General features: G+C 32.5%; 5 protein-coding genes and 1 non-coding gene across 7 annotated transcripts; 2 read left to right on the top strand and 4 right to left on the bottom strand.

Moving 5' to 3' along the window:
- Window positions 1-817: 817 nt before the first annotated feature.
- LOC104804505 (probable polygalacturonase At3g15720) lies at window positions 818-3,204 on the bottom strand. Its single transcript, XM_010528818.1, has 10 exons — window positions 3,187-3,204; window positions 2,987-3,097; window positions 2,619-2,750; window positions 2,348-2,491; window positions 2,133-2,165; window positions 1,771-1,978; window positions 1,601-1,682; window positions 1,369-1,477; window positions 1,160-1,276; window positions 818-1,039 (listed from the first exon to the last, which is right to left on the bottom strand). The coding sequence occupies exons 1-10, from the start codon at window positions 3,202-3,204 to the stop codon at window positions 818-820; spliced, it is 1,176 nt and encodes a 391-aa protein (XP_010527120.1).
- An 896-nt stretch (window positions 3,205-4,100) lies between these two features.
- On the bottom strand, window positions 4,101-7,150 carry LOC104804504 (probable polygalacturonase At3g15720). The gene is made up of 8 exons (XM_010528817.1): window positions 7,070-7,150; window positions 6,775-6,918; window positions 6,235-6,399; window positions 5,478-5,685; window positions 5,301-5,382; window positions 5,054-5,162; window positions 4,740-4,856; window positions 4,101-4,406 (listed from the first exon to the last, which is right to left on the bottom strand). Exons 3-8 carry the CDS (start codon window positions 6,301-6,303, stop codon window positions 4,101-4,103), a joined length of 891 nt encoding a protein of 296 aa, XP_010527119.1. The 5' UTR covers window positions 6,304-6,399; window positions 6,775-6,918; window positions 7,070-7,150.
- Window positions 7,151-8,025: 875 nt separating this feature from the next.
- On the bottom strand, window positions 8,026-8,098 carry TRNAR-CCU. The gene has a single exon. It is a non-coding gene; the product is annotated as a tRNA-Arg (tRNA).
- Window positions 8,099-10,829: 2,731 nt separating this feature from the next.
- On the top strand, window positions 10,830-14,161 carry LOC104803662 (EIN3-binding F-box protein 1-like). Its single transcript, XM_010527661.2, has 2 exons — window positions 10,830-11,110; window positions 11,583-14,161. The coding sequence occupies exons 1-2, from the start codon at window positions 11,086-11,088 to the stop codon at window positions 13,478-13,480; spliced, it is 1,923 nt and encodes a 640-aa protein (XP_010525963.1). The 5' UTR covers window positions 10,830-11,085; the 3' UTR covers window positions 13,481-14,161.
- Window positions 14,162-15,711: 1,550 nt separating this feature from the next.
- LOC104803660 lies at window positions 15,712-17,022 on the top strand. The gene is made up of 3 exons (XM_010527660.2): window positions 15,712-16,151; window positions 16,249-16,427; window positions 16,832-17,022. Exons 1-3 carry the CDS (start codon window positions 15,819-15,821, stop codon window positions 16,956-16,958), a joined length of 639 nt encoding a protein of 212 aa, XP_010525962.1. The 5' UTR covers window positions 15,712-15,818; the 3' UTR covers window positions 16,959-17,022.
- Window positions 17,023-17,466: 444 nt separating this feature from the next.
- LOC104803659 (protein WVD2-like 5) lies at window positions 17,467-20,607 on the bottom strand. Of its 2 annotated transcripts, none has more exons than XM_010527659.2 (9): window positions 20,467-20,607; window positions 19,637-19,837; window positions 19,318-19,566; window positions 19,163-19,200; window positions 18,916-18,987; window positions 18,688-18,784; window positions 18,537-18,608; window positions 18,333-18,443; window positions 17,467-18,243 (listed from the first exon to the last, which is right to left on the bottom strand). In XM_010527659.2, exons 2-9 carry the CDS (start codon window positions 19,820-19,822, stop codon window positions 17,866-17,868), a joined length of 1,203 nt encoding a protein of 400 aa, XP_010525961.1. In that variant the 5' UTR covers window positions 19,823-19,837; window positions 20,467-20,607; the 3' UTR covers window positions 17,467-17,865. The 2 variants fall into 2 exon arrangements, with proteins under 2 accessions (XP_010525961.1, XP_010525960.1); XM_010527658.2 differs by having other exon boundaries at window positions 18,688-18,787; window positions 20,467-20,606.
- Between the last annotated feature and the right edge of the window lie 5,847 nt (window positions 20,608-26,454).

Raw genomic sequence — 26,454 nt, 5'->3', positions numbered from 1 at the left:
ATCTCCAAGATCAAAATAAATTATTTTCAATTTTCATAAGAATTAATCAACCCAAAAGGTGTTTTTTTAGCCCAACGGATTTCGTACGCTCATACAAAACGAAGGCCCAAATGTGGTTAAAATACAAAATAAGGCCCAATAATGGCCCATAATTTACCCAAACGAAGAGGAGGAAAAATTAGGGTTTACAGAGAGAGAGAGCCCCTAACCCCCCCTCTATATATAAACAAAGCCGCCTTGGCTTCTCCGTTGATCGATCGTCTTAGTGGCCATCCGCTTCCTCTCTCTGTTCCTGGGATCTTTTTTCTGGGGGGGATATGAATTTAATTTTTATGGTTTTGTTTTTGGGTAAAATAAATCAATAATGTTGATGAGATAATAAGATTAAATTTAGGGTTAAATTGGTTTTTAAAATTCGGTATATGTCAAACCGATTTCAATTAAATTTGAACTGATTAAAACTAAATTTGGTTTGGTGACTTGGCAAATTTTTTTTGACGGGTGGCAAGAAAAATAGTTTGATTGTGTAAATAAAAGGGTCAGATTAACGCCGTTTCTTCCTGGTATTGATTTGGAACAAGTTTTCAATTTGGGGAATATATTTGACCAATTTTTGATTGGGGATTTTTTTGTGGTACATTTTTGTAAGTTGGGGAATTTTTAAGGTGAGGGCAGACAAACCTAAGAAAATCTTGTTTATCCTTGTAGAATGGAACTAAAATAATATTATTATTTAAAAGTAAAAATAAAAATGTAAAATACTCATTAATCGTTTAAAAGGTAAAGTGTATAGGGTATGGGGGTCATGTGTAATTGGCTAACATTCCACCGATGGAACTGAGTGCTGACAAGCAACTCGAGCATTGTTACAGACAGCTTCGATCCCTTTTCCTCGAACTGCAGATTTGATGTTCACTTGCTCCAAGGCAACGTTGTCGCATCCGCAAACGCTGCTGCAATTCAATTTTATCGCTTCCTTGCTCATTGAAGTCCCATTAAAGCCTATAAACCTCACGTCCCTTATCTCTACTGCTGAGTTCTGCATGCATGCATTTGTCATGTACCAACAGATTCAGGCACTTATATATTAATAAGAGTATTATTTTAACACATGTATCGGGAGTTTACGGGTAGAAGGAGACACGTATAAGAAACTTACCCCTCCCTTACAATTAGGGTAACAATGGCCGTAGAATTGATCGATTATAATCGGGTTTTTAGCTTCAATCAATGTGATTTGCTCGAATGTTATATTCTTGACATAACCTGACCCTCCCTGCATATGTTATATTCTTTTGTTACGTTATATGTGTATATATATAGAGAGAAAAACATGTATATCAAAGCATGCGTATATAAAAATATTACAGGCCATGTCTTGATTCTTGCTCCATTATCAGTTCTGTTGAAGGTACAATTCTGAACTCGAACTTGTTCGACTGTCTCCCTCTTTCCATTGCGACCTAGACTCCCGATACTGTCATATATATATGTATGTGAATATATGTCTTGTCATGTTCAAATTTTAAAAAATGTGTAATATGGTAATATCTTTTGTGTATAAATGTATATGCAAGTTCTTAATACAAATCTGACAAACCTAAGTCCATGGCCGGGACCGCAATTAACATTTCTAATGATGATGCCGACAGAACCTCCATTTACAGCAACACAATCATCGCCTGCATGAAATTATATATCAATATGTACCTGGAATCATATATAAAATATGAAAGTGGATTAAGGTTTTGATATCGTAATTAAAATTACCGGTTCCAATGTATGAATCGGTTATATTGATTTGGTTCGATCCAGAGATATCGATTCCATCGGTGTTGGGGCTTTCTTCGGGTGCAATCAGATTCACGTTGGATATCGATGCTCGATTGCAACCGGTAATACTAATGTGATTTCTTGGACTGTTTATTGAAGTGAATCCCTTCACTTGAAGATTGTTGCAACTTTGGAAACACAATGACTGCAATAGATGTTATCAAAGATGGTTAATAGTTGGAAACATGTCCAAATAAATATCTTGTACTATAAGTTAAACCGGGACAAGTTGCAAAGAGTGATTAGAGATCAATTTTATTATATATATATATATATAAATAATATACTATTACACTTACCGTTGGTCTGTTTGTATCGTCTTTGGGCTTTGCCTACAACATTTTGAAAAGAAATTTCAATGAATGATTAGATAATTGAACAATTAATTAATTAAATAAATATTCAGAACTTAAGAGGAAGTTGTCGAATAATTAATTAAAATGCTCGCATCAATTCATATGTAAAACAAAAACGAAAAGGGAGAGAATAATCGTGTGCGGAGAGCGGTACGTACAGCTTTCCACCAAGGCTCACCACGACCGTCGATTGTTCCAGATCCTTTAAAAAGAAGGTCATCCACTCCTCGGAATATGATCCATTTATCCTTTTGATCCCCTAACCATCCACTTGATTCAGGCCCAACAAGATTCCCTAACAACTGTATCCACACATATAATAATATATTTGTTCATATATATATAAACAATGTATATACATACATATACATACATATATATATATATACATATGGTATGTATGTGTAGATAAGTTGGATGCATAGATACCTGAACTTGAATGGTGGATTTGCAGGGACCATTGAAGGCAAGAGGTTGGAGGAGAAAATTTTTCCCATGGGGAATTTGCAAAGTTTGAGGGTCATTTGCTCCACATACCTTTTCCCATGCTTTTAGGAATGCCTTCAACCATATAACCACAATTTATTTTGTGATTTTTATAGAAAGTCGCATATCAAAATATTACAAGAATAAAAAAAATCTACATATTTGGATTAGGTTATATTTACTCGTTTATTTTTCAAATATAATAATAGATAAAAAAAATTTCTAATTGAGCGATTAATTTTAAAAAACTCCACTTAAAGAGAGAAATAAATTATTAATAATTTTATTATATATACATATATCGAATTTACCTTTGAATCATCGGTTTTACCATCTCCAATCGCACCAAACTTAGTCACGTCAGCACTATTTCCGAATTCCAATAATCCAACACAGATTATTAGAAAACCAAATAACAATTCCTGAATCAATGAATAAATTAATATAAATATAATGTGGAAAACAAAAGTTTAATAAATTTTGTAAAACAAATAACTTTACTACGAAAAACATAAATCATCTTCACCATTTTGTAAGGTAGAAGCAAAGAAGAACTAAATATATTTTACTTTTGTTCATTTTATGTGAATGAGTTTGGGCTATATATATATACACATGGATATACAATTAAAACATTCATGATAACAATGCAAGAGTGATTTATGTTTGTGGATCTTATTCTTCATGAATCTATAGATTATGTTTTATTATTTAATGTATTTTAGATATTTAGCCATATAAAATATCGCAAATATGATATTATACAATTGATATTCATGAATTACTTTTCTTTGAATCTATTCAATGGTTATGTACTTGAAAATTTATATCTATTTCTGGATAACATATTTTGTAGAATAATTATCTTTATTTGACACAAATATGTGTGAATGAGTAATAAGCATTGAGTATTGATTTTTTCCTTATATTTATTAAATCTCGTTAAATATAATTTATTATAAAAACATACCGTCAAAAAGGAATATATCCGATTTATTTTCATTTTTTCTCCTAGTTATAAAATGATCTTGATTCATATATCTTTTTTTTCCTTAGACGTAGGTAGATGAAAATATCAAATATCTTTCCAATCGGAATAATTGGTCACGAAAACAATTAAAACATTATAACAATCAAATCAAATAGATTTACTGTTATATTTTCGATGTTATAATCTATGAACCGTGATAAAATATAGGTAAAATATATAAATCTTGTTATATAGTCATTTACAAACATGTAAGGATATATATATATATATATATATATATATATGTATGTGTATATATATATATATAGTTAAAATGCACCTTTGATACATTTAAAAAAGAAAGAGTTCCGTAGAAGCTGATTGATTATTATAATTTTATTATCGATGGATCAAATCAACATTAAATAATAATAAAAAAAAGGAGAAATCAAATATCACATGAAGAACTCATCATCGTCATCATCATCTTGATAGGAAGGTGATGGTGAAGGAGGTTGATGAAAACATGGAACATCGGAAGGGGAGATAAGACCAGAAGCTGTTCCACGAGCATTGTTACAAGAAACCCTAATGTCTTTGTCAGTGTAAGAAGACGAAGGAGACAATGTGATATTGATGTGTTCTATGTGAATATCCGAACATATCTTAGTCTTACTGCAATCCAATGTTATTGCTTCTACTGTTGCTGTCGTTCCATGGAATCCCCTAAACGTCACATTGCTCACTTCCACTGCTTTTCCCTGTTGTTATACAATATATACGAAATTAAATTAAATCCCGTAAATTTAACATAATTTTCAAACTATATGATTAACTTATTATTCTTCAAAATCGAGTACGGCTTATCATCATCATGATTTATGATCACTTTCATCTTCAACCATCATCGTATTTTTGCGAAAACTAACAAAATCTCAAATGCAAAGAATGTAACCAGATTCTAATCATACGAGATATTTTATTTCTGTTCTTGTAAATAAAATCATTAGGTCTTGTTATCTTACACAATCCGAAAAAAAAAGAAAGTAAATGAAATGATATATAGATAGATATATATATATATATGTATGTACCTTTTCAGGACAAATGTGAGGACCATTGCAATAATGTTGGTCAATGATTATGGGATTCCCAGAATTTGATAATGTGATGTCCTCGAACAGTATGTTCCTCGCATACCCTGCTCCTCCCTAATCCTCAAAAAAAAAATATTATGTATATGTATATTCAGACAATTTAATACGTGATTTTTTTCGGTTATTAGGGTTAAATATATATATAGAAGAGATAATTAAATATTATTACTTAAAAATTCATTCCATATATTTTGACTACAGTTTTATTAAAGTAAATATATAACAGACAAATAAATAAAATAAATAAATACCGCCCAAGTCTTGACCCTTGCACCGTTGAGGGTGTTGGTGAAGCTACAGCTCCGTACGTGTACGTATTCTACGGTCTCGAAGGATCCACCTACTCCTAGACTTCCCACACTGCAGGAACTCAAATATTAACCAAGCAATATAAATAATATATATAGACGCGAATCAAAATATGTCATTAAAACATCAAAAATCAAATACTTAGGACGATTATTATATCTTGACACTTTGTTAATGAAATTAAATTACCTGATCCCATGACCTGGTCCACATTTTACATCCATGGCATTTATATTGTAGGATCCGTTCTTGATCGAAATGCAATCGTCACCTACCCCACCCAAAACATTACCATAAATCCCCAACATATAAAAGAACGTACGTACGTACGTACGTATGTATGTATGTATGTACGAAATTAGTTACCGGTAGCGATGGAAGATTTTAAGACAGATACATGTTTGGACAGAGCAATGATGACACCGTCGGTGTTTGGACTGTCTTTAGGGGCAATAATATTGACGTTAGATATGGTTGCGTTATTGCAATTTTCCACTTCAATGTGAGACCGCGGACTGTTCATGTGTGTTGTCCCATTTATTTCAAGGTTTTTGCACCCGTGGAATCCAAGTGCCTACGCAATTTTATTCAACATAAAAAAAAAAATTAGTCATCTGCATATATAACCTATGATCTTGAACAAAATATCCGTCGCAACGAGATTTCATTCTATGAAATGTATTATAATTAATGTAAGAATCGCTTTCTGAATTAATTTAGTTTTTTTTTTATGAAACGTCGCCAATATGACTTTTTGAAACTATTTAAAGCCTAATTGTTTTAATCAGTGCCAATATAAATTGCACCGAAAAAATATTGCATTACTAGTACAGTTGCAAACGTTAATATTTTTTATCCACATACGGTATTATATATATATATATATATGTATACATATAGGTCTGAAAACTTTCGGAAAGTCAAAGTGCGGGTGACAAAATGGTAAGGGGGAGGTTCACAGTGCCATACTACCCGAATTCGAGCGATCCATCTTGAATTACTCTTTACCAAAAAAAAACTTTCGGGGAAGAGTTTGGTTTAGTATAGGTAAGTTAAAACCAAACCTGTTAACTGCAAGATTATCTTAAGAAGAGAACACAAAAACAAAAGACAAAACACTTACTGATGGTCGGTCTCCGGCAGCAGCCCCTTTGCCCCACCAAGCTTCACCTTTGCCATCAAATGTTCCCATTCCGTTGATGGAGAGATTGTTGACGTAAATGAAACATAACCAGCAACCGTCCGCCGTCTTATGTGGTTCTCCCGGTGCAATAATCTTTCCTTCTATCTGCTCGAGTTCCATTTCCATGATTACAACACAATTTATATATATATATATAATATGCATCCTATAAAAAAATTAGTATTATATAATCTGTTATAACTATGGATTAGGGTTTCGGAATATATATATCCACATTTCACTGGATCTTTTTCAGATCCGTGGAATTAGAATAGGTTTGTTTTGAGTTTTATCAATATTATACCAACGATTTCCATTAATTTTATATATCGGATTAAAAGTATTCAAACCGTATTAATTTGTGCCAAAGGTGAAACCCCTATTATCATAAGACAAAATATGCCATTTAGATGTATATATATATATATATATATATGTATGTAATATTACATTATGGTACAAAATTTATATATTGTGTACCTGGAAAATGAGAGAGGAAGAATTGCATGGACCTTCCAATCTCAAAGGCTTTACCAAAAATGTTTTATTTTTTGGTATAATTAGCTTTGCACTGCCTGTAGCCTCCTTTCCACGACATAAAGCCTCCCATGCATCCGCAAGTGCCTCACAAAAATATGTTCCACGTTTAAATTTAACATATAATATGTGGTATTTATAATCACGCGATCGAAAATATTAATATCTTCTATATATATTTATATGTAAGAATGATATATTTTACACAATAGTGTATTTATAGGTTATATATACTCACTTTGGAATCGTCCGAGGATCCATCACCCACGGCCTTAAAATCGAGTATATTAAGTGTAAGTTCACCATTGTTTTGAATTTCTGGACTCTCTCCGCCGCCATTATTGCATAATAATGTAACCATAAAAATGGTGAAGATTATCGCTGATTTCTGTCACAGTATCGCATTATATTTACAACGTCAGAAAATGTATATTATGTATATAATGAAGATTAATTATAATGAAGAAAAAAAAACGAAACGAAGAAGTGGATTCACTGCTCACCATATCTTTATCTCTGATTCTCTGTCCTTTTTTTCCGACTTAAATGTTTGTATGATGATGTAACGATTGTGCGTACACCTATATATGACACATTATGTAAGATGAACGTGTATATGTATGTATTCAAACATACTTTGTTCGTATATATTAGGAATGAATTAGTCGTGGGCGAAATAAAATACTTACCATAACTATATAAGCGAACATTTTATTCATTAATCTTGATACTATGGTTGGATAATTAATGCAAATTGTATACTGACTAGTGGTAGTTAGACGATAATCATTTACAAGAATAACTAATTGAGGAAGTGGCCTTTAATTAATTGACTGATTATATTCTAAAATACACAAAACAAAATGAAAAAGGAAAAATTTTAAATAAATATATGAATTTGTTTAAATCTATTTTTTGGTATTTTTTTTAAAATCTTATAAAAAAGGATTTGAACAAATTTATGTATTTATTTGGAATTTTTCAATAAAAAATATCATGTTAAAGTATTATGAATAAAGTGATTTTTTTATAAGATTTGAACAAATTCATGTATTTATTTGGAATTTTTCCAATAAAAAATGTCATGTTAAAGTATTATGAATAAAGTGATTATCTCAACCTGATTTTTTTGAATTTTTAAAAATAAAAATAAAGACAAAAAACAGATTAGAAAATTAGTAAAAACAATAACAACGCGCCAGGTAGGGATCGAACCTACGACTTTCTGCTTAGGAAACAGACGCTCTATCCACTGAGCTACAGGCGCAATCAATATTAAACATAATTATTTTATTGAATATATAAATCTAGTATTTTTTTCAAAATAGCCTGATAGGTTTATATTTTGGTTAAAAAAAATTCTATCGTCAAGTCAACCAACACAAATTTTATATGGCATAAAAACTCTTAAATCATTCCATACGTAAACACCGCTTAGAATTAAAGTATAAATAAATAAAAAAAATTAAGAATATCTCATAAAAAAATTATATTTTTTATTTTGTCTCAATAATTCGACGTGTGATATCTCGAGCTATGACAAAGGTTGTAAATGATCGCCGAAGCGATTCTCCAAGTACCATTAGGCTAGAAGATAAGGTAATGAATTGAACGTATCGCAATGAGAGCGATCTGACGGCTGTATAAGAATGAGACTATACGGTGTAATATAACTTAAAAGAATTAGTTGAACTACTAATAACAGGAAGATACACCTACATTTTCGGTTGATTATCCCAAGAGAATTCCAAAGTAAGTGTGTTGGATCTGTAACAATTTAATAATGGGTGATCTACTATAAAATGTGTTGATATGCATGCGAGTGAGGATAAAACACACTAAAAGATATCGTGTTGGTGTATGAGAGCAGTTTAAACATCGATCAAAGTTTTCTTTTCTCTACTATTCTTATATGTCTTTTCTTTATTGTGTTGAATATGTCTTTTTATAGTTTTAGAGTAGATATGTTGTTGTAGGCTAGAGATATAGTTTGTGTATAAAAATGTTTGGTTTTTAATCTACGATATCTTGTGTTTTCTCATTCATTCGGTTTTGTAAAATTGAATTTAATATTTTCATCAGTGTGATTACCTATATGACTTATTTTAATATTAGATCTATCAAAAAAATTTGGGGTTTGAATTCAGAACTGATTCACACAATAAAATTGATTAAAATGATCAGAAGATTAATTGTTTATAAATTGTGATAGAGATTTATAATAAGTTTGGACTTTAACCTAAAGTTTGGGGAGATGATAGGTAAAGAGATCTATATAGGGGAATAAATATTCAGAATAACTGTTCTTATTTTATAAGTTTAAATTTCTCAAATTGAATCTGAATCACAAATGTATTTTTATATTTAAAAACTAATATGTACGTTATATACGGTCCTACCGTGTAGTATTTTGTTACTTTTTATACTAGTCCTCTTTTTTTTTTGTCATTGTTACTATAATTGATTAGTTCTATTGTGATAATTAAGTCTAGATTATTATTTGCACCTTTTGTCCACCCTAGGTCGATGATCATGTTTTTAGCGTTGTTTCAAGGGACTAGTGTAACGACTCCAAAAACTGATGTGAAAGACTTGTTGAATCTTCACTTGGATTCTAAAAAAAATCTAGTTTATTCTAAATAAAAAAATATATATAATTTCATATCTACAGCGGAATTCTCAAAAAAATTGAATAACATAAGATAAAAATAAAAATCTAAATTATCGTGTCTCGCAACTATTGAATCTAATCACACGTTTTGTTTCACATTTTACCCGTAGAAAAAATAAAAGCGTGAGCTACATGAATAGAACAACGATGTTTTATGACTATAAACCTCACCTCTATACCCAATATATATAATAAAAAAGAGATAACAACAATCAATCATTCAAGCCAAACAAGATTCATTCTGTTGATTCACGTTCTTTTCTTCATTTTCTTTTGTTCAACCTTTTAAATCAACTCTAAACTTTAAAACCATTCAATACCCCTCAATCATGGTTTAAAATCGTTTTCTTTAAAATAAACAAATCATTATAACCCTTCTCGCATTGTTGTCGGCCTGTAATCGTTGTTGGGATCAGAGTTTCCACTCCACATGAATCACAATCATACCCATGTTGTTATCATATCATTACATATAATATGAACATATATATTATTATTTTAAACTATATTTTCTACGTTCAGTTTATTATTCAATAAAAAATCATTTATTTTTACAATCATTCTTTACTTTTATTATATATTAATATTTTTCTATTTTCTATTTTTATTTTTATTGTTAAATTTTATTTTAATCAGGTTTTATATTTTAGTTAAATTTTAAATTAAAAATTAATATAAATCGATTTATTTCTACATATTTTTATATATAAATATTAAAATTTTAAATATTTTAAATTTTTATATAAATTTTTTTACTTTGTGAATGGTTTTATTACAATATTTTTGTTATGAATTTTAAAATTTATTTATTTTAGAGATAACGTTATCTATTTTATGTAATAATTAATCTAAATGTAATGTATAATTACAATATTCTTTTGTATTCTAATTTTATGGTAATTTTTAAATATTTATTTTAATAATATATTATATTATATTCTTTATTTTCATAATTTTAGTTAATTTTAATTTTCAAATCTTTATTTTGATATTTTTAAGAAAAAAATGATAAAATAATATTTTAAAAACTTACATGTAAATAGCAGATAGTATTAAATAATAAATAACTTATATATTTATCTATATATGCATAACTTGATTGTATTATGATAATCTTGTTTTAATTTTTTGTATAAACCAACCGCCCAACTCACCCCGGATGGGAATTTGATATTTCTGGTACAGAAGTAAAAGAAAAAATATTATTATTTAAAATTAGAAATAATAAATACAATGAGATTTTTAAATAAATAAAATAAACCCAAAACAAGCCAAGTTCATTGCATGTGGATTTCTACTCGCGCATAAAGGCCATATCTTGACCTCACACTCTTCATCCCGTGTTTTTCCTTCTTTTCCCCTCTTCCCTCTCGCTCTCTCTCTCCTTTTTGCCCTATTTGATAGGGTTTCTTCATCTACGTGAATCTTTGATCTTCCATGCTCGTCAGCTTCGGCGATCTTAACGCAGCAGCTTTGATCGTCTTCTTCGGCTTCCTCGGATCTCTCTTTTTTGCTCTCTTCCTGTGGTGTTTGCTTGTGGAACCAAGCGGTTCCCTTTTCCTCGGGAGTTCTGAGCTTCAACCATGTCGGAGATCTTCAGTATCGCTGGTATGTTCCTGATCTCTTCCTGTTTCTTTAGTTTTCGTTGTGGAATTTGATGGATCTGCTGGCTTTTTGTTGGTCCTTGGATTTCTTATCTGTTGAAAAAATACGAATTTTTTTTATGGCTCTTTCGCATTCTTGAGCTCTGGCTCAGCAGATGTCCTGTGGTAGGGTTATAGATTCGAGGTTCGCTTGATTCCTCCTTGTGGGATTTACGAAGATTTATGCGATAATTTTCTGGGGTTTGTGGAGCTAAATCGTATTAGGAAAACTATAGGTCATAGATCTGATATGTTCTAGGATGATGGGTCGTGAATCATGTGATTTGGTGGGTTACTAATTAGAGATCTGTTCCTGATTGATGACAGCTAGGGGTGATTCATTCGGATATGTCTTTTCCTATTTCTTGTCGTTGTCGTTTCTGTAATCATTTTAGATCTGTCTGACCTTTGAGGGTTTGTCGTTTCGATTTTTGCAGGTGAAAATGGTTTTTGCCCTCGTGGCTCTATATACCCAAACCCAAAGGAGGCTAGCCTTTTGCTATCCCTCGGCAGTCTCGTCGATGCTTACTTCCCCCCTTGCAAAAGGACACGTGTCAGTGCACCTACGGCTTTCAGCGTGTTCGAGCAAGACCCAGTCTCCATTGATGTGCTGCCGGACGAGTGCCTATTCGAGGTTTTCAGGCGTTTGCCTGGTGCTCAAGAGAGAAGTGTCTGCGCTTCTGTTTCGAAGCGCTGGCTTAATCTTCTGAGCGGTATCCGTCCAGATGAGCTGGATGATATCAGCAAGAAAGCAAAGGATGCTTCCATGGAAGATTGTGAAGATGATGTTGACTGTGATGGATATCTATCTAGGAGCTTAGAAGGGAAGAAGGCATCTGATGTCAGACTAGCTGCTATTGCCGTTGGAACTGCTGGTTGTGGAGGGCTGGGAAAGCTTTCTATCTGTGGTAACAATTCTGCTTGCAGGGTTTCAGATCTTGGCCTGAGGGCAATTGGCCGTGGATGTCCTTCTCTGAGAGTTCTCTCTTTGTGGGATCTATCTACCATCAGTGACACCGGTCTCTTGGAGATTGCCAAGGGCTGCTCCCAACTCGAGAAGCTTGACTTGTCCCGTTGCCCTACAATCACCGACAAGGCTTTGATCGCGATTGCAAAGAGCTGCCTGGGCTTGAGTGAGCTAACAATTGAGTCGTGTTCAAGGATTGGAAATGCGAGTCTACAAGCTGTTGCTCGGTTCTGCCCCAAACTGAAGTCGGTCTGTATCAAGAACTGTCCTCTTGTCAGGGACCAAGGAATCGCATCCCTGCTGTCAAAGTCAACCTGTTCCTTGATGAAACTAAAACTTCAGATGCTGAACATCACTGATGTGTCTCTTGCTGTTGTTGGTCACTATGGCTTGTCGATCACCGATCTCCTGATCTCTGGACTGCCAACTGTGAGTGAGAAAGGATTCTGGGTCATGGGAAATGGTGTCGGTCTGCAAAAGTTGAACTCCTTATCCATCACATCCTGCCCGGGAGTAACAGACATGGGTCTTGAAGCTGTCGGGAAGGGCTGCCCAAACCTGAAGAAGCTGCTCCTGAGTAAATGCCCGTTGTTATCCGACAATGGGTTAGTCTCTTTTGCCAAAGCTTCCTTGTCAGTGGAGAGCCTCCAACTTGAAGAGTGCCACAGGGTTACCCATTTAGGGTTTTTTGGTTCCCTTTTGAACTGTGGTGCCAAGTTGAGGGCTTTCTCACTGGTGAACTGTTTCGGCATTAGAGACCTCACCACGTGTTTACCCCCATCATCTCCTTGCAACACCATACGCTCACTGTCTATCCGTAACTGCCCCGGTTTTGGCGATGCTAACCTGTCAGCCCTCGGACAGCTCTGCCCTCAGATCGAGAATTTGGAGCTCTGTGGTCTCAATGGAATCACGGATTCCGGGTTTCTACAGCTTCTCCATTCCACCCAGCTCAGTCTTGTGAAAGTCAACCTCGCCGGTTGTTCCAATTTGACTGACAAAGTGGTCTCTGTCATCTCAGCTCAGAGTGGTTGGACCCTCGAGGCCTTGAACCTCGAGGGATGTACCAAGATCACCGATGCAACTCTTGTTTCAATCGCAGGGAGCTGCCAGATTCTGAGTGACTTGGATGTTTCAAACTGCTCAATCACCGACTTTGGAGTCCAAGCCCTGGCTTCATCCAACCAGCTCACTCTCCAGATCCTTTCCTTGGCAGGTTGCCCTTTGGTCACAGACAAGAGCGTGCCCGCCCTCAGGAAGTTGGGTCGGACCCTTTTAGGTTTAAACGTCCAGCAATGCCGATCAATCTCCAGCGCCACCATTGACCTCCTAATCGAGCATCTTTGGAGGTGCGACATCCTCTACTGATCTCATCGGAGGTAACACCAAAAAAGTCGGGTCCTCGGGTAGCAACTAATCGTGGATTTCCCGTCAAGTATGACCTAAGTTTTCTTTTCATAGCCGGGTTCTCTACTAGTCTTTGTCGGGTATTCGTGTTTTCTTTTTTCAGGCTAAGTTGTCTATCCCGCCTCTCTCCCTCTTGGCTCAGTGCCCGGTCCCTTTTTTTTCCGAGTAGAGTGACCTCCGGTTTTTTCCCCAACAAAAAAACCCTTTTTTCGCAGGGTTTCCGTTAAGGCGGAAACTCTGTTCATAGGAACCGGTAGGTCCAATGTGTACTTGAGAATACAGTGGCTGGGTAATGTATGAGATTTTAGGAGGGAGGGAGGATATCGGAATGCTCTTATTACAGAAGCCTTTTGTTTATCTCTGTTTGTTCGTTGGTTGGGTTTGTGAGATCTAAAGATTGCATCTTTGGTTTGTTCCGAGTCTGGGGGGCTTTGGCTTTTGTTGCGACAACTCTCTGTCTGGTCTCGAGTTGTTTTTTTTGGCCAAAGAATCCCAGATGTTGTGTTCCGTGTAGTGATGAATGCCCTGTTGGGATATGATTTAGTGTCTGTTTACATATAAATAAATAAATAAATAAATAAAATTTCTTTTGTTGTATGTAATTACAATTTGAAGTTTTAGAAAGAGTGATAGTTATTATCATTATTGTAATGATTATCATCATTATGATGCTATGGTTGGAAAACATAATTGCAAAAGTGGTGGAATCAATGTGGGTGGAGGTTGAGATATTTTTTTTTTTATTTCTTTTGCCAATTAGACCATTAGAATAATTTCATTTTTATTCCTTTTTTTTATTTTATTTTTATTCGTTCCTCCTCACGCTGATTGATTCCCCCACTAGTTTTTGTTTCGTTGCAGCCCCACGCATCAACGTTGTTTAATCGCCATCGACTTTTAGTCCACTCATTAGTATATGGATCATAATATAAATATTGCAAATACCGTAAGGACTCGATAAATTAAATCAATGGTCGAGGAATCTTCAAAATCGACCCATAAAATTACAACACAAAATATCTCTAGTCTGGTAACTCACATTATACGCCATTGTTGGAAACTACGTTTAGTTGAAATTAATCACATAATTTATTAGCAAAACCCTTCCAAATTTCGAGATAATTGCAGATCAGCAGGATATATATATATATATATATATATATAATGAGATATTTAGTTAAATATGATGAGAAATTAGAAATTTTTGTTTTATTTCTGTAGAATGAAAATAAAATCCAACATCCAATTTTGTTTCCCACCCAATATATATATATATATATGATTAATTCAACCCATATATATTTTATATATGAGAAACCGAATACTGTCTCTACAGGATGCCAAGGATGGGCTCTACATCATATGAGTACGAGTCGTTAGTTAAAGTCCTGTAATAAGGCCGGTATTTTGTAAATGAGAATACTGTATGGTACTTAATATTATATAAAATATTTACCCCTTTACCAAAAAAAAATCTTAATTCTCGTTTTAGACCCTCTGTTTCTTGTCATAACCCAAAAGAATAAACAAAATATTGGGATCATTTTGTAAATATCAATAATAACGCTATTTATAAGAACTTATAATTGTTTTTTTTGTCCCGCTTCCATTATTTTTTCTCTCAAAATGTTATAGTTTATCTATTTATAATTATATTAGGTTAGTCCGTTAAAATTTTCCTTAGGAATTGATTAAAATTTGATTTTCATTGATAGAAATAAATTATTTAAAAATATATGTATATATATATATATATTTCAACTGTTTTACATTAGATTTGATTTAAAATTTTTAATTTTAAAAGATTATAAACATCCAATTGTTTAAATATTTCATATATTATATAATTAGAATTGATTCTATTTTATATAACCGGACGATATGGTCAGCTTAGTTTCGGTATTCGGTTTGAATTCGGTTCAATTCGTTTTTTGATTTTATAAAAATATATATCAATCGGTTATTATAACATATTCGGTTCGATTCAATTTCATTTAGGTTTCGTATTTTATTAAAAAAAGATCAAAACTCCTTTCAAAAAAATTGGTTATAAAGTTTTTTTAAAATTCAATTCGATTAGATTTCGAAAATTTTATTTTCGTTCAAAATTTGTAAACGGTCCGATTCGGATATTTTTTTGGGTTCGGACCGAAAAGTCCGCCCATAAGTTAAAAAGCAAATTAGGCATTGCCTCACAGTCAGAACAAAATCTCGTGATTCCATCAGTCTCTCTCCTTGAGAGACCCATTTGGGTTTCCACTGTGAGAGGGGAAAATAACCCGAAAAAAGAAAGAGAGAGATGATACTTCGGAGCGCGTCGTCGCCGGCGCTTAAGCCACGCGCCGCCGCCCAAAATCCGTTGGCGCCACGGGTTTCCGTACTTCCTGCGGGCGTCAAAATGATTCCCAGAGCTTCATCGGAGAGGAATCTGAAGAAGGCCGGAGGAATCACGAAATCGGCGTCTTCTAGGGTTCTAGAGGGATCCGGTTTCGGTGGAGGAAGGAAATCGTCGATCGGCGGAGACGGAGGCAGAGGCGGCGAAGAGAGCATGGAACGGTATTACGAAGAGATGATCAGACGATTCCCGGGCGATTCTCTTCTTCTGGCAAATTATGCCCGATTCTTCAAAGAGGTATGTACATAGACACATACACGCAGGGGTATATCATACCATATATAAGTGTTCCTGTTAGGGTTTTTTGAGATTGGGAAAGTGAAAACGTTGTCAGGTGAAAGGAGATGAGGTTAAAGCAGAGAAGTACTGCGAGAGAGCGATACTGACGTCCAAGAACGAGAGAGACGGAGGATTGCTGTCGATGTATGGAGATTTGATTTGGAAGAATCATGGAGACTCTGTTCGTGCTGAATCTTACTTCGACCAAGCTGTTCAGTCTTCCCCTAGTGACTGGTAATCATACTCATTAATCACTCTATTACCATTTACTTTTATGGATAGTATGAAATTTATTTATATTATATATATAATATCATAATGATATGGTTTTGGGATATTTCATGGGTTGACGGTCCATAAGGGAAAATACTATGATATTTCACCTAACGTTTTGGGGACCAAATGCTATGCCATTACTTTATTTCTCATTTAATCATATAATAATTGATCCTGTGGTCAATTTATGTGGGTTTAAATTTAGAAATTTTTATTAGTTTGGTTTCTCCTTAGTGTCATTAGAAGTAAAAATTAATATTAATTAGTTTAAATTAAATTAAATTTATAACAAATTATTATATATATATATATATTGAATAATGTAATACATTGTTGTGAGTGTTTGTTTGGTGGTGATGTAGTTATGTTCTTGCGTCGTATGCTCGGTTTCTATGGGATGCGGACGAAGAAGACGATGAAGGAGAAGGAGAAGTAAATAAATATCAAACCAATCTCTCTAACCCTTATTCTGAAATAGTTGCTTCATAAATCTTGTACCGATCCTAAACCGGTTTTCAGTTTAAATGATAACAGTTACTTGGGTTTGATTTCATGCCTTGAACCAAAATCAGTTCACCCCTACGCTAATTTGCTAAACCAATATTCTCCGTACCGTGTTCACTCTGCTGCTCGATTTGATTTCCTATCTTAAACCGGAAGATTTGGTAAAAATAAATCTGATTTTATGGTAATTTCATATATGTCACAATCAACAATCACGAACATGTGTATTTTCATATCTATTTATTTTCCCCTTTTTTTTGCAATAATTCATCTGTATTTTGAATCTTTTATGTGGCCCGTGCATCACCATATCTATTATCGATTATGCATGTGGTGAAGATATTTTGAAACAACAACAACAATAATAATAATTAGATATCATTATATTTATAATGATGATAACTTTGATTTTTTTTCCCCCAAAATTCAATGGAATAAACAATGGATTTTTTAAAAAAAAACAACAAGAGAATGGCACAAGGATCTGATGAGATAGAGAGAGAGAAGTTTAGGATGATACATGTAGTAATGTCTCTAACATCACAAGAAGATGGAGCAGAATCTCTGAAATCCGTCTATGGAAGAATACAAAGAATAAAAGAGGAGAATCTTTCACCAAAACAACATAATCTAAGAAAGCATTACAACCAACACCCGTTATGCATAACACCACCACCAATGAAATATGCCGAGAATCTATATATAAATAAGCAGCAATCTTTGGGGAAAGAAACTCACAATGCATACAACACTTAATGCCCAGATTCTCCATCTTCTGACAGTTCGATCCAATATGATTTCTCTCTTCTTCTTCTTCTTCTTTCCTGAGCTCCTTACTTTGGGCAAGAATGAGGTTCAGAAATTTCGGGGGTAGTTTGATCGTCCCACGGGTTTAATGCTCGGCTGCAACGGGTTGCAATGAAACCGCGGATTCAGCTTCCATTGTTGTGGGAGCTTGGTCTTGATGATCGGACGTGGAATCTGCATCTTTCTCGGGTTTTGCTTTCATGGAGTTTGTGGTAGCTTTTGCTGGTGCGGGTTTTCCCCCGTTGGACAGACTAGTCTTCTGAGAAGGCAACTTGGGAAGTGACTTGCGGAGAGGTGGCTTTACTGGCAGAGCGTCCTTCTCAACTTGGTTATGTTTGGAACCCTTCTCATCTAAACTCAGCCTACCGATACGAGGGGTATGATCAGTTGTTTCTTCAGAATCTGTAGCAGACACGGTCTTCTTCCGCCCTAGCTTTGGAGATTTAGGTTTTGTCGGTGGTATCTGCTTACAAGTAAATAAAAGGTAAACGAATAAACTATAATGATAGAGCTGCGAAGCATTACTAGACTCGGTAGCCATTGCAGACATACCTTCTTTAACTCCACTTTAGGTGGCTGAGGTTCTTGGTAGAAGGTAGGCATGGGGGTTGCTTTGAAGTTCAAACTCTTCCTCAGCATCTTAATCTCAGCTTCTTGTGTCTCCTGCGAGGAAAAAAAAAACAAGGATTTCAACCAGAGAAGCAGGGCTTTGGAGCTCCTAAACATCGACACCAGCAAGAGGATAGAACACACAACCTTGGACTTGGCCTGCATGTTACTCTTTTCCAATTCTTTTGCGTGAATCTTCTCTTCAAGCTTAGAATAGAACTGTGCCACCATAACAGCTAATTATGACAGTGGTTTACATGTGTGTGTAAAGGACAAGCTCCGGGGAGCAAAGGCAAACCTCTCTTCTTTTCTCAGCCCGTTGGTCACATCTGAAACTGAATCCATAATTTGGAAGAGCGCCAGCACGTCGAGATTTGCCATCTTCTGCCGTCGGACTTCTAAAAAGCCAATTAAGTTTTAAACTTCCTTAAAAAAAAAAAAAAGAGGCCAAACACAGAAAGGCAACAGCTTGCACAAATCTCAACATAAAAGAGGATAGAAAACATGAAGAAAGGTAAAATGATACTTGGAAGACTCAGATTCGCCTTCAGATGTGTCATGGGATTGTTTCTTCAGAGGCTTCATTTTGGTCTTGTCCCTGCATCAAAGAGACCAAAGAACAATCAGTTCCAAAGGATGAAAATAACGAGTGAACGAGACACTTGGGAATTATAAAACCGAAAACCCAGTGGCAAATCCTTTGGCTGTGGCAAATGGACTTATACAAAAGCTGAAGTCTTGAAACCGAGTTTCCAAGAAGAAGGTTCCCATACCCAGTGACTTCAGTTGGTGCGGCATCATGCTTTCCGTGCTGATGTGAGAAAGAAGAAATAAAAAAAATACTATCAATACAGTATCAGAAACATTATCAGTCAAAAGAAGCAAAAGGCTGCATAACCCAATTCAAGTCAACCTAAGAGATAGTCACCTTTGTGGCATGAGCCCGTTTATCATCAAAGGATTTGTTCTTAAGATCATTTGTTGTATGTGTATTTGGAGCAGCAGAACCATTCGATGCAGCCACCTTAGCTTCTATACTTTTCTCATTGTTCTTCTTCTTCGTAACCGAGACAGATGAGACATTCTTTCCACCAGAGAGATTCTCACCCTTGAACTTTCCTTGAGCCTTTTGTTCTCCAGTATGCTTTTCATCATTCGCATTTTCAACTCGCGTGTCCTACAGCAGAAAGGGATATTAGCCCCGAGAATTTTTCTACCACGGAAGCAAATCGGGCATTCCTCATTACCTTGGGTTGCTCGCTAATGTCGAAATCGGAACCACTTCCTGAATTTTCAATTGGATTTCCAGTAGCAGTATCCAAGACTTCACCTGTAGCGCCATTCAACGAATCGGAAACATCACCATTTTCATTGGTTAGACCGCCATTTTCAATGGAAGCCACAACCGCAGCATCGGTTTTTTCAGAGTCCATGATAAACTACAAACCCTAAACAAAGGAGTTAACACCCTGGTGTAAGTGACAGTGGAATATCAATCAACATTTTCAATGATCAGGATTCAACAAACCAACACTTGGAAAGAGGCATCTGCATATAGTCAAAATCAATCTATATACAACAGACATTTCTCCATGGAATCAGTCTCACAACGCAATCACCGTTTCTTCCCAAGTCAATGATCGACCGAGGGAAAATTTCTCCAAAATCTACTCGTTAATCGATCCGTCAACATATATCTCCCAGTCCATGAATCGATCCAAGGTAAACAAAAACAATCCAAATCGGAGAAATCGCTGTTCGTCGTCTCTGAAAATCGGAGAAACTCAAATCTCATTCCAAAGAAGAAGAAAATCTAATTTGAGAAACCCCAAATCTCATTTCTCCACTAGTGCAGTAGTAAGCTCAGTAGTCAAGTACAAAAAGGAATCACTCAATGGTCGATCTACCGACAACCAAATCACGAAACCAAGAGAAAACAGTTACAGGAGCTGCTTAGGTTCTAAAACTTTCCGCCATTTTCTCCCTAGTTTTCTCGGCAACCAAACAAGGGAAGCAAAAGAAAAAACAAACAAACAAAAAAGGAGCGCACAAAAAAAAAACGCTGCATCTCCCTCACCTAACGAGCCCCTTGACAAATCAAACATCCATTGAAGCAGAAACCGAGCTGAATCAGAAAGATTTGGTTTCAAAGATTTGAGATGTTGGATTTCGTTTTTTTTTTTTTTTTTTTGTGGGTGTTTGCTCTCTTGAGGGCTGAATTTTCCTTCCGGTTTTTTTTTTTTTTTTTTTTTTTTTTTGTGGGTGTTTGCTCTCTTGAGGGCTGAATTTTCCTTCCTATTTGCACCAGTATGATGATTATGTGGGGTTTTTTTGTGAACAAAAAGGAAAATCTAAAAAGGCTCTGTTTTAATGAATTTATTATTATTATTATAGTTGTTATTATTATTATTATATAGGCGGTTCGAAGCTCAGCGCCACGTCAACAGGGTGAAATTAAGGATAATTGGGTGATTTTATTTTGGATCAATTTGTAATATAAGATAAAAGTAACTGGGAATTAATGATTGTTTTGAAATCAACTTTTTTTAAAATAAAAAATATCATAAAAACTAAACGGTGAATTAAAATATAAACCATTGAAAAAGGATAAAAAAATATTTCAAATAACAAAAAGATCTACAAATTTACAATTATTTTTTTGGTAAAACTTACAATTATTTTTAAAATGTCTTATTTTATTAATTTCACTTTGTTATCGATTTTTTGACGAAATAATCGGCAAAACATCATGAATATACGTACATACATATATATATATATATATCATATGTAATAATTTTATTTATATATTTACTTGTCTAATTTTTTATATATATATATATATATATATATATATATATCATCTGTAATAATTGTCTAATTTTATTTATGGATGAACAAAAAGATGTGGGTCCTAGAAAATTATATAGTTTTTCGTTATGAAGAATAAATTTTGTTATTTTTGTTTTAAATAATGTGTTTTTTGTGTTTTTTTTTTTACTTTTGAGGTACACATGCATGCACGAAAATATGCAATATTCATATATTTTTTATGGACATTTTTTATGCTTCGGATGATTGCATTTTGATGCAAACACATTTACAACAATGTGTAAATATATATAAATAATTACCAATGGCCGTCCAAAAATATCCAAATATATGTTGGAACATGACAAACTTAGCTGAGGGAACCCATGTGGACTCTAGTTGCTCACGACCCGAGAAATATTTTCCTTTAACCAAATACTATATATATATATATATATATATATATTAATTTACTTGTAGTTAAAATTTATGTTTTTATATATTTAATACAGATTCTGACATGAATACTAATTAATTCTATTATTAAATATAGATATATGTAATTTATTATAACTTAACCTTAATTACAAATAAATGTATAACTCTATATATAAATTTAATATGAATTTATCTTTTATAACTCCAAATGTATAACCTATATATCTCTATATATATATATATATATATTGTTTTCACTTCTAACAAATAATTTCATCTTTTAACTAAAATTGATTGAGGTATTACTTGTTACGGGTACAAGAACATTGACACAAGTCATGTCTCATCCATTGACGAAAATTCCAAAAACTGTTCCGTCAAACTTTCATATTCATAATTTTATGAATTTATTTTTATTTATTATTAATTATTTTATTCATAATAAGTTTTTGGATTATTCATATAGTCTAGAGTCATATTAATTTGATTGAAATGATACATTACTCGGATTATCATATAGTATTTATTATGATATGGGAGTCCGCTGCCGCTATCAGCTATCATCTACGTGCAAATCGGATAAACTTTTGTTTATATATAATATAGTATACAAATCACATGAAAATGTAAACCATTTTAAATTAACCATAATTGGTAAATTCACATATAAAGAGACTAACTAATTAAGCCCATGTGTGGTGGCACGGTGGTGCTTTCACATCCGAATTCGAGTTCCACCTAGACAAATCACCTATACATTCAACCAATTCACATTAATTTTTCTAAAAAAATATTAAAGAAATTATGCATATTCAAATGATCAAAAAAAATGTGAACATGTATAATGAAAATTTTGCGAGTGGTTTATATATATATATATATAAGATAATAAAATAAAAAGAAGAAATGGTACTTTTGTTTTTGTAATGCTTTAGGGCATCAAGGACGTACAACAATTAAAACTATACAAGTACTTGGAGTTAGGTTCATTAAAGTTGATGACTTTTGAGATTTATGGTTAATGAGTATCCATCAGTCATATTATCATCCTCTTAATTATTTTTTTAAACAAAGGATAGTAGAACATTAGATTTCTTTTTCCCACTTTTGGATTTTACGCGGGTGGGTATGTATGGTTGTAGAACGAGTGAATGAAACAAAACAGGTGTGAAATATAGGAAATAAAATTTAAATTTATTTTGAAACTAAAAAATTATAAACAAACGAACATAAAAACGAGAAAATAAAATATGGAAAGTATTTTCTGTTTTCCATTGAAAACTTCACATATAAAGTTTGTTGTTTATATAGAAATATAAACACCATAATTAACAATCTTTACTAAATGACAATTAACCAAGCTTATGCCGACAGTATGCAGTGTATACATATACATATATACACACACTCCTGTCGTAAATGCATTAATTTGTTTTAAAGTTGATGTATGTAGAGAGAGTGGAGATTAAGGGTCAGCGTTTAGGTATGATTTTTTAGAATCAAACCGAAAAATATGGCATTTTCCTCGAACCGAACCGAAAAATATGGCATTTTTTAGAATCGAACCGAAAAATATGGCAGTTTCCAAAACTTTTGAACGGTATTTGTTTCAAAAAAACTAAAATTTTCGGAACCGAACTGAATCGAATTTAAAAAAATCCAAAAAAACTGAAAAATTCTTAAGAAAATCTAAAATTTTCGTAATAAAAACCGAAATCAAATCAAATATGATATTATTATAATCGAATGATACATATTTTTTTAAAACCGAAAAAAACTGAAATAAATCATTCCCGAACTAATCTCAAACCTAGTGGAGATGAAGAGCCTATCACGTCATGTTATCTTTATGTAATTCCCACTAGGATGGTGATGGAGTAACATACTTTGATGGATTTGTACCTATTATTCTTACATTAAGAATTTTAAAAAAAATAAAAGAAAACAACCATTAAAAAAATTACACATCTGTGCCACATAATTTATCCAATTCAAATTCTTTTATTGATTAAAATTTTTTGTTATTCTACAGTCCATTAATTGTATTACCAATAAAACATCTAGGCAGGCACAACATTTTTAAGTTGGTTGAATAACATTAGGTATGAGCGTTTCAGTATTCGGTTTTCGGTTTGGTTTGAAACTTATTCGGTTCATTTTTTTATTCTAGAAAAATATATATCAATCGGTTATTAATCATATTTAATTCAGTTTTAGTTTTTATTAAGAAAAAAATTAAATTTTGTTAAAAAAATCGGGTTTTTTTGGATTTTTTTAAAATTCGTCTCGATTTCAAGAAATTCAATTTTCTAAAAAAAAATGTTAAAAAAATTTTGGAAAGTTGATTCGAAAAAGGTACTAAATTTTTCGATTTGATACGGTTCGATTTTAAAAAACTTTATCGAAACTTCCCTCTTGATAACATAAATAAAAACAAAAGGAGTTATTTCTAAAAGAAAAAACGAATAAAAGTACATGTAACAATTGTTCAAATTAAATTAAAAAATAATGATAATTAAATATTCGTTTTGGAGTTAGAAAGAAAAATTATAGATAACCTATGAGTGTGACAAACAAAACAACTTATCCATGAAAGAAGACTAAATAGGTACAGTTATGTCCACCTATTTAATTAATTACTTCTAATTAAAAAATATAATTAATTAAGTGAGCAAACAGTGTAGTTTTCGTATGCTTGCCTAAGATTTAAGGAAGAAAGTAAATAAAGACTATTGACTAATCAAGGATCAAGCAAAATCATATTGTAATTAAAGCAAATCAACCATCTAATTAATGAACTATTTTTTACCTCTAAAAAAACTTTTTCCAAGGAAAGAACCAAGAAAAAGAAAGATTATAAAAAGGAAAAGGAAACCTGAATTCAAGGGATTTAAGTTAGGTATGGATAAAATTAATAATTGAAAATTAGGGTTTGGTCCAAATTTATTATTGAATAGTAAAGATATGTTATTCACAGTTCAATTGTTTTAATATTAGTTGTCCAAAGATTAAAAAAATATTAGTATAAAAATATTACTAATATGTTTCGTATTTATTACAAAATATATATTTCTATATTAATTTAATATATTTGTTTAAAATTTATATAATTTATCTTTTTATAAATAAAAAGCAGTTCTTTAATAGAAGGAATCCTATCAATATCATGCACTCATTCCAACACGCTTTAACCTTAATTAAATAATCATTGTTCCTTAACTTCCTTTACTGAAACATTTTCAATAGAAAAACTAGCAGAATGAGATATTAATAATAATAAAATAATAATAATCGTATGCCCCATGTCATGCAGAAGAAAGCAAGGCATATCATTTCAATGTGTGTGTGTATATATCTATATATTTTTATAAGTATGCATTCACATGGATACATATATAGCATGTGGTAGGTCAAAGCACTAATCAAATGTGATTATTGTGAAATAAACAGTTTTACTATCAATATCATAATAAAATAACAATTATAGCACAATTAAGGATTTTTGTGGCTTTATCGATGCTTAGGACATCAGCAATGTTACTTCAAGTCTTTGTCCGAACAGTCCGTATAATTTTCGTCACTTGAGCGCATACGGCCATTATCTAATGGTAAAATATTATAATCATTGTTTTGGTTCTTTTAACAATCTTATCCTAAAGTTTATTAGTTTTAAAATCTCATTTACCTTTTCATAATTATAAAGTTTTTTTATATTTGAATGCCTTTTTTCTTTCTCCGTCTTCCTTTTTCTTATAATATATAAAAGATTTTTAAACTTATGGATTTAGTTTTTATAAAAAAAAAAACATGAAAATTTTCTAAATCATGGTTATTCTAAAGATATTATTGAATTGGCCAATGTTATTGTGTATCATCACCGCGAATCAATTTCCAGTTTATTTTGTTTTCATTGGAACAGAGTATAAGAATGTTTCCGGTGTATCATCTACTCTTGTTATAATTTATTACTCAATGACGAATACATTAGTTTCAAGAATGATTATAAATAGGTTAAGAAAAATCATATCGATAACATAGAAAGTCCAATAGAATCTTCTAAATTCTCTCGAATCATCACATTTTTTTTTTATCATAATGTAGGTAATTTGGGCGGTTGTTGTCATTAGGGTAACTATGTTTCAATGTGACATATTAATTATATTTAAGATATTTATTTTGTATATGATCATACAAACAAGTGTTGATAGATAGATATTACTAAGAACGAGCAGCATATGATTTTTATGATTAAATATGATTTGGCAGAGTAATTAAAGAAGAAACCAAATGTGATTAGACATAAAACGCCTTTTAAGCCAAGTTGGGGCCAGTGGCAACATGTTAATATCACCTGTTAAATGTTCCTTTCACTTGCACATTTATCATATCTGTATACTTCAATTAAATTAATAATAATAATAATTTATTAAAATATGAAGAGAATATAGCATTTTATATTTTGAACAAATTAGACCCAGATGTATATGCCTATCTATAATTGATGCCTACTAGAGAAAATTTTCTAATATAACATTAATTAACTTGTGATAATGGTAATAATATACAATATAACCTTCTGACGTTACTACTAGAATGTAAAGACATTTGTAGTAGAAAAAGACAGGAACGATCGATATTAATAGGTAATTTAAATTTAGATTATATTTTAGTTTTTTTCTTTATAAATTATTTTTATATAGATTTTCCATTCAGATTTAAACTAAATATACATTTTTAGCTTGAAAATACTATACAACTTGTCAGTTACTCCGTTGGTTAGTTTTTTTCGTTTATAATGTTTTTTTTCCTTCAAAGG

The sequence above is a fragment of the Tarenaya hassleriana genome, unplaced genomic scaffold (genome assembly GCF_000463585.1).
Source record: "Tarenaya hassleriana unplaced genomic scaffold, ASM46358v1 Cleome9, whole genome shotgun sequence".
Classification (NCBI taxonomy): domain Eukaryota; kingdom Viridiplantae; phylum Streptophyta; class Magnoliopsida; order Brassicales; family Cleomaceae; genus Tarenaya; species Tarenaya hassleriana.
This window is presented reverse-complemented; position numbering and strand designations above follow the sequence as displayed.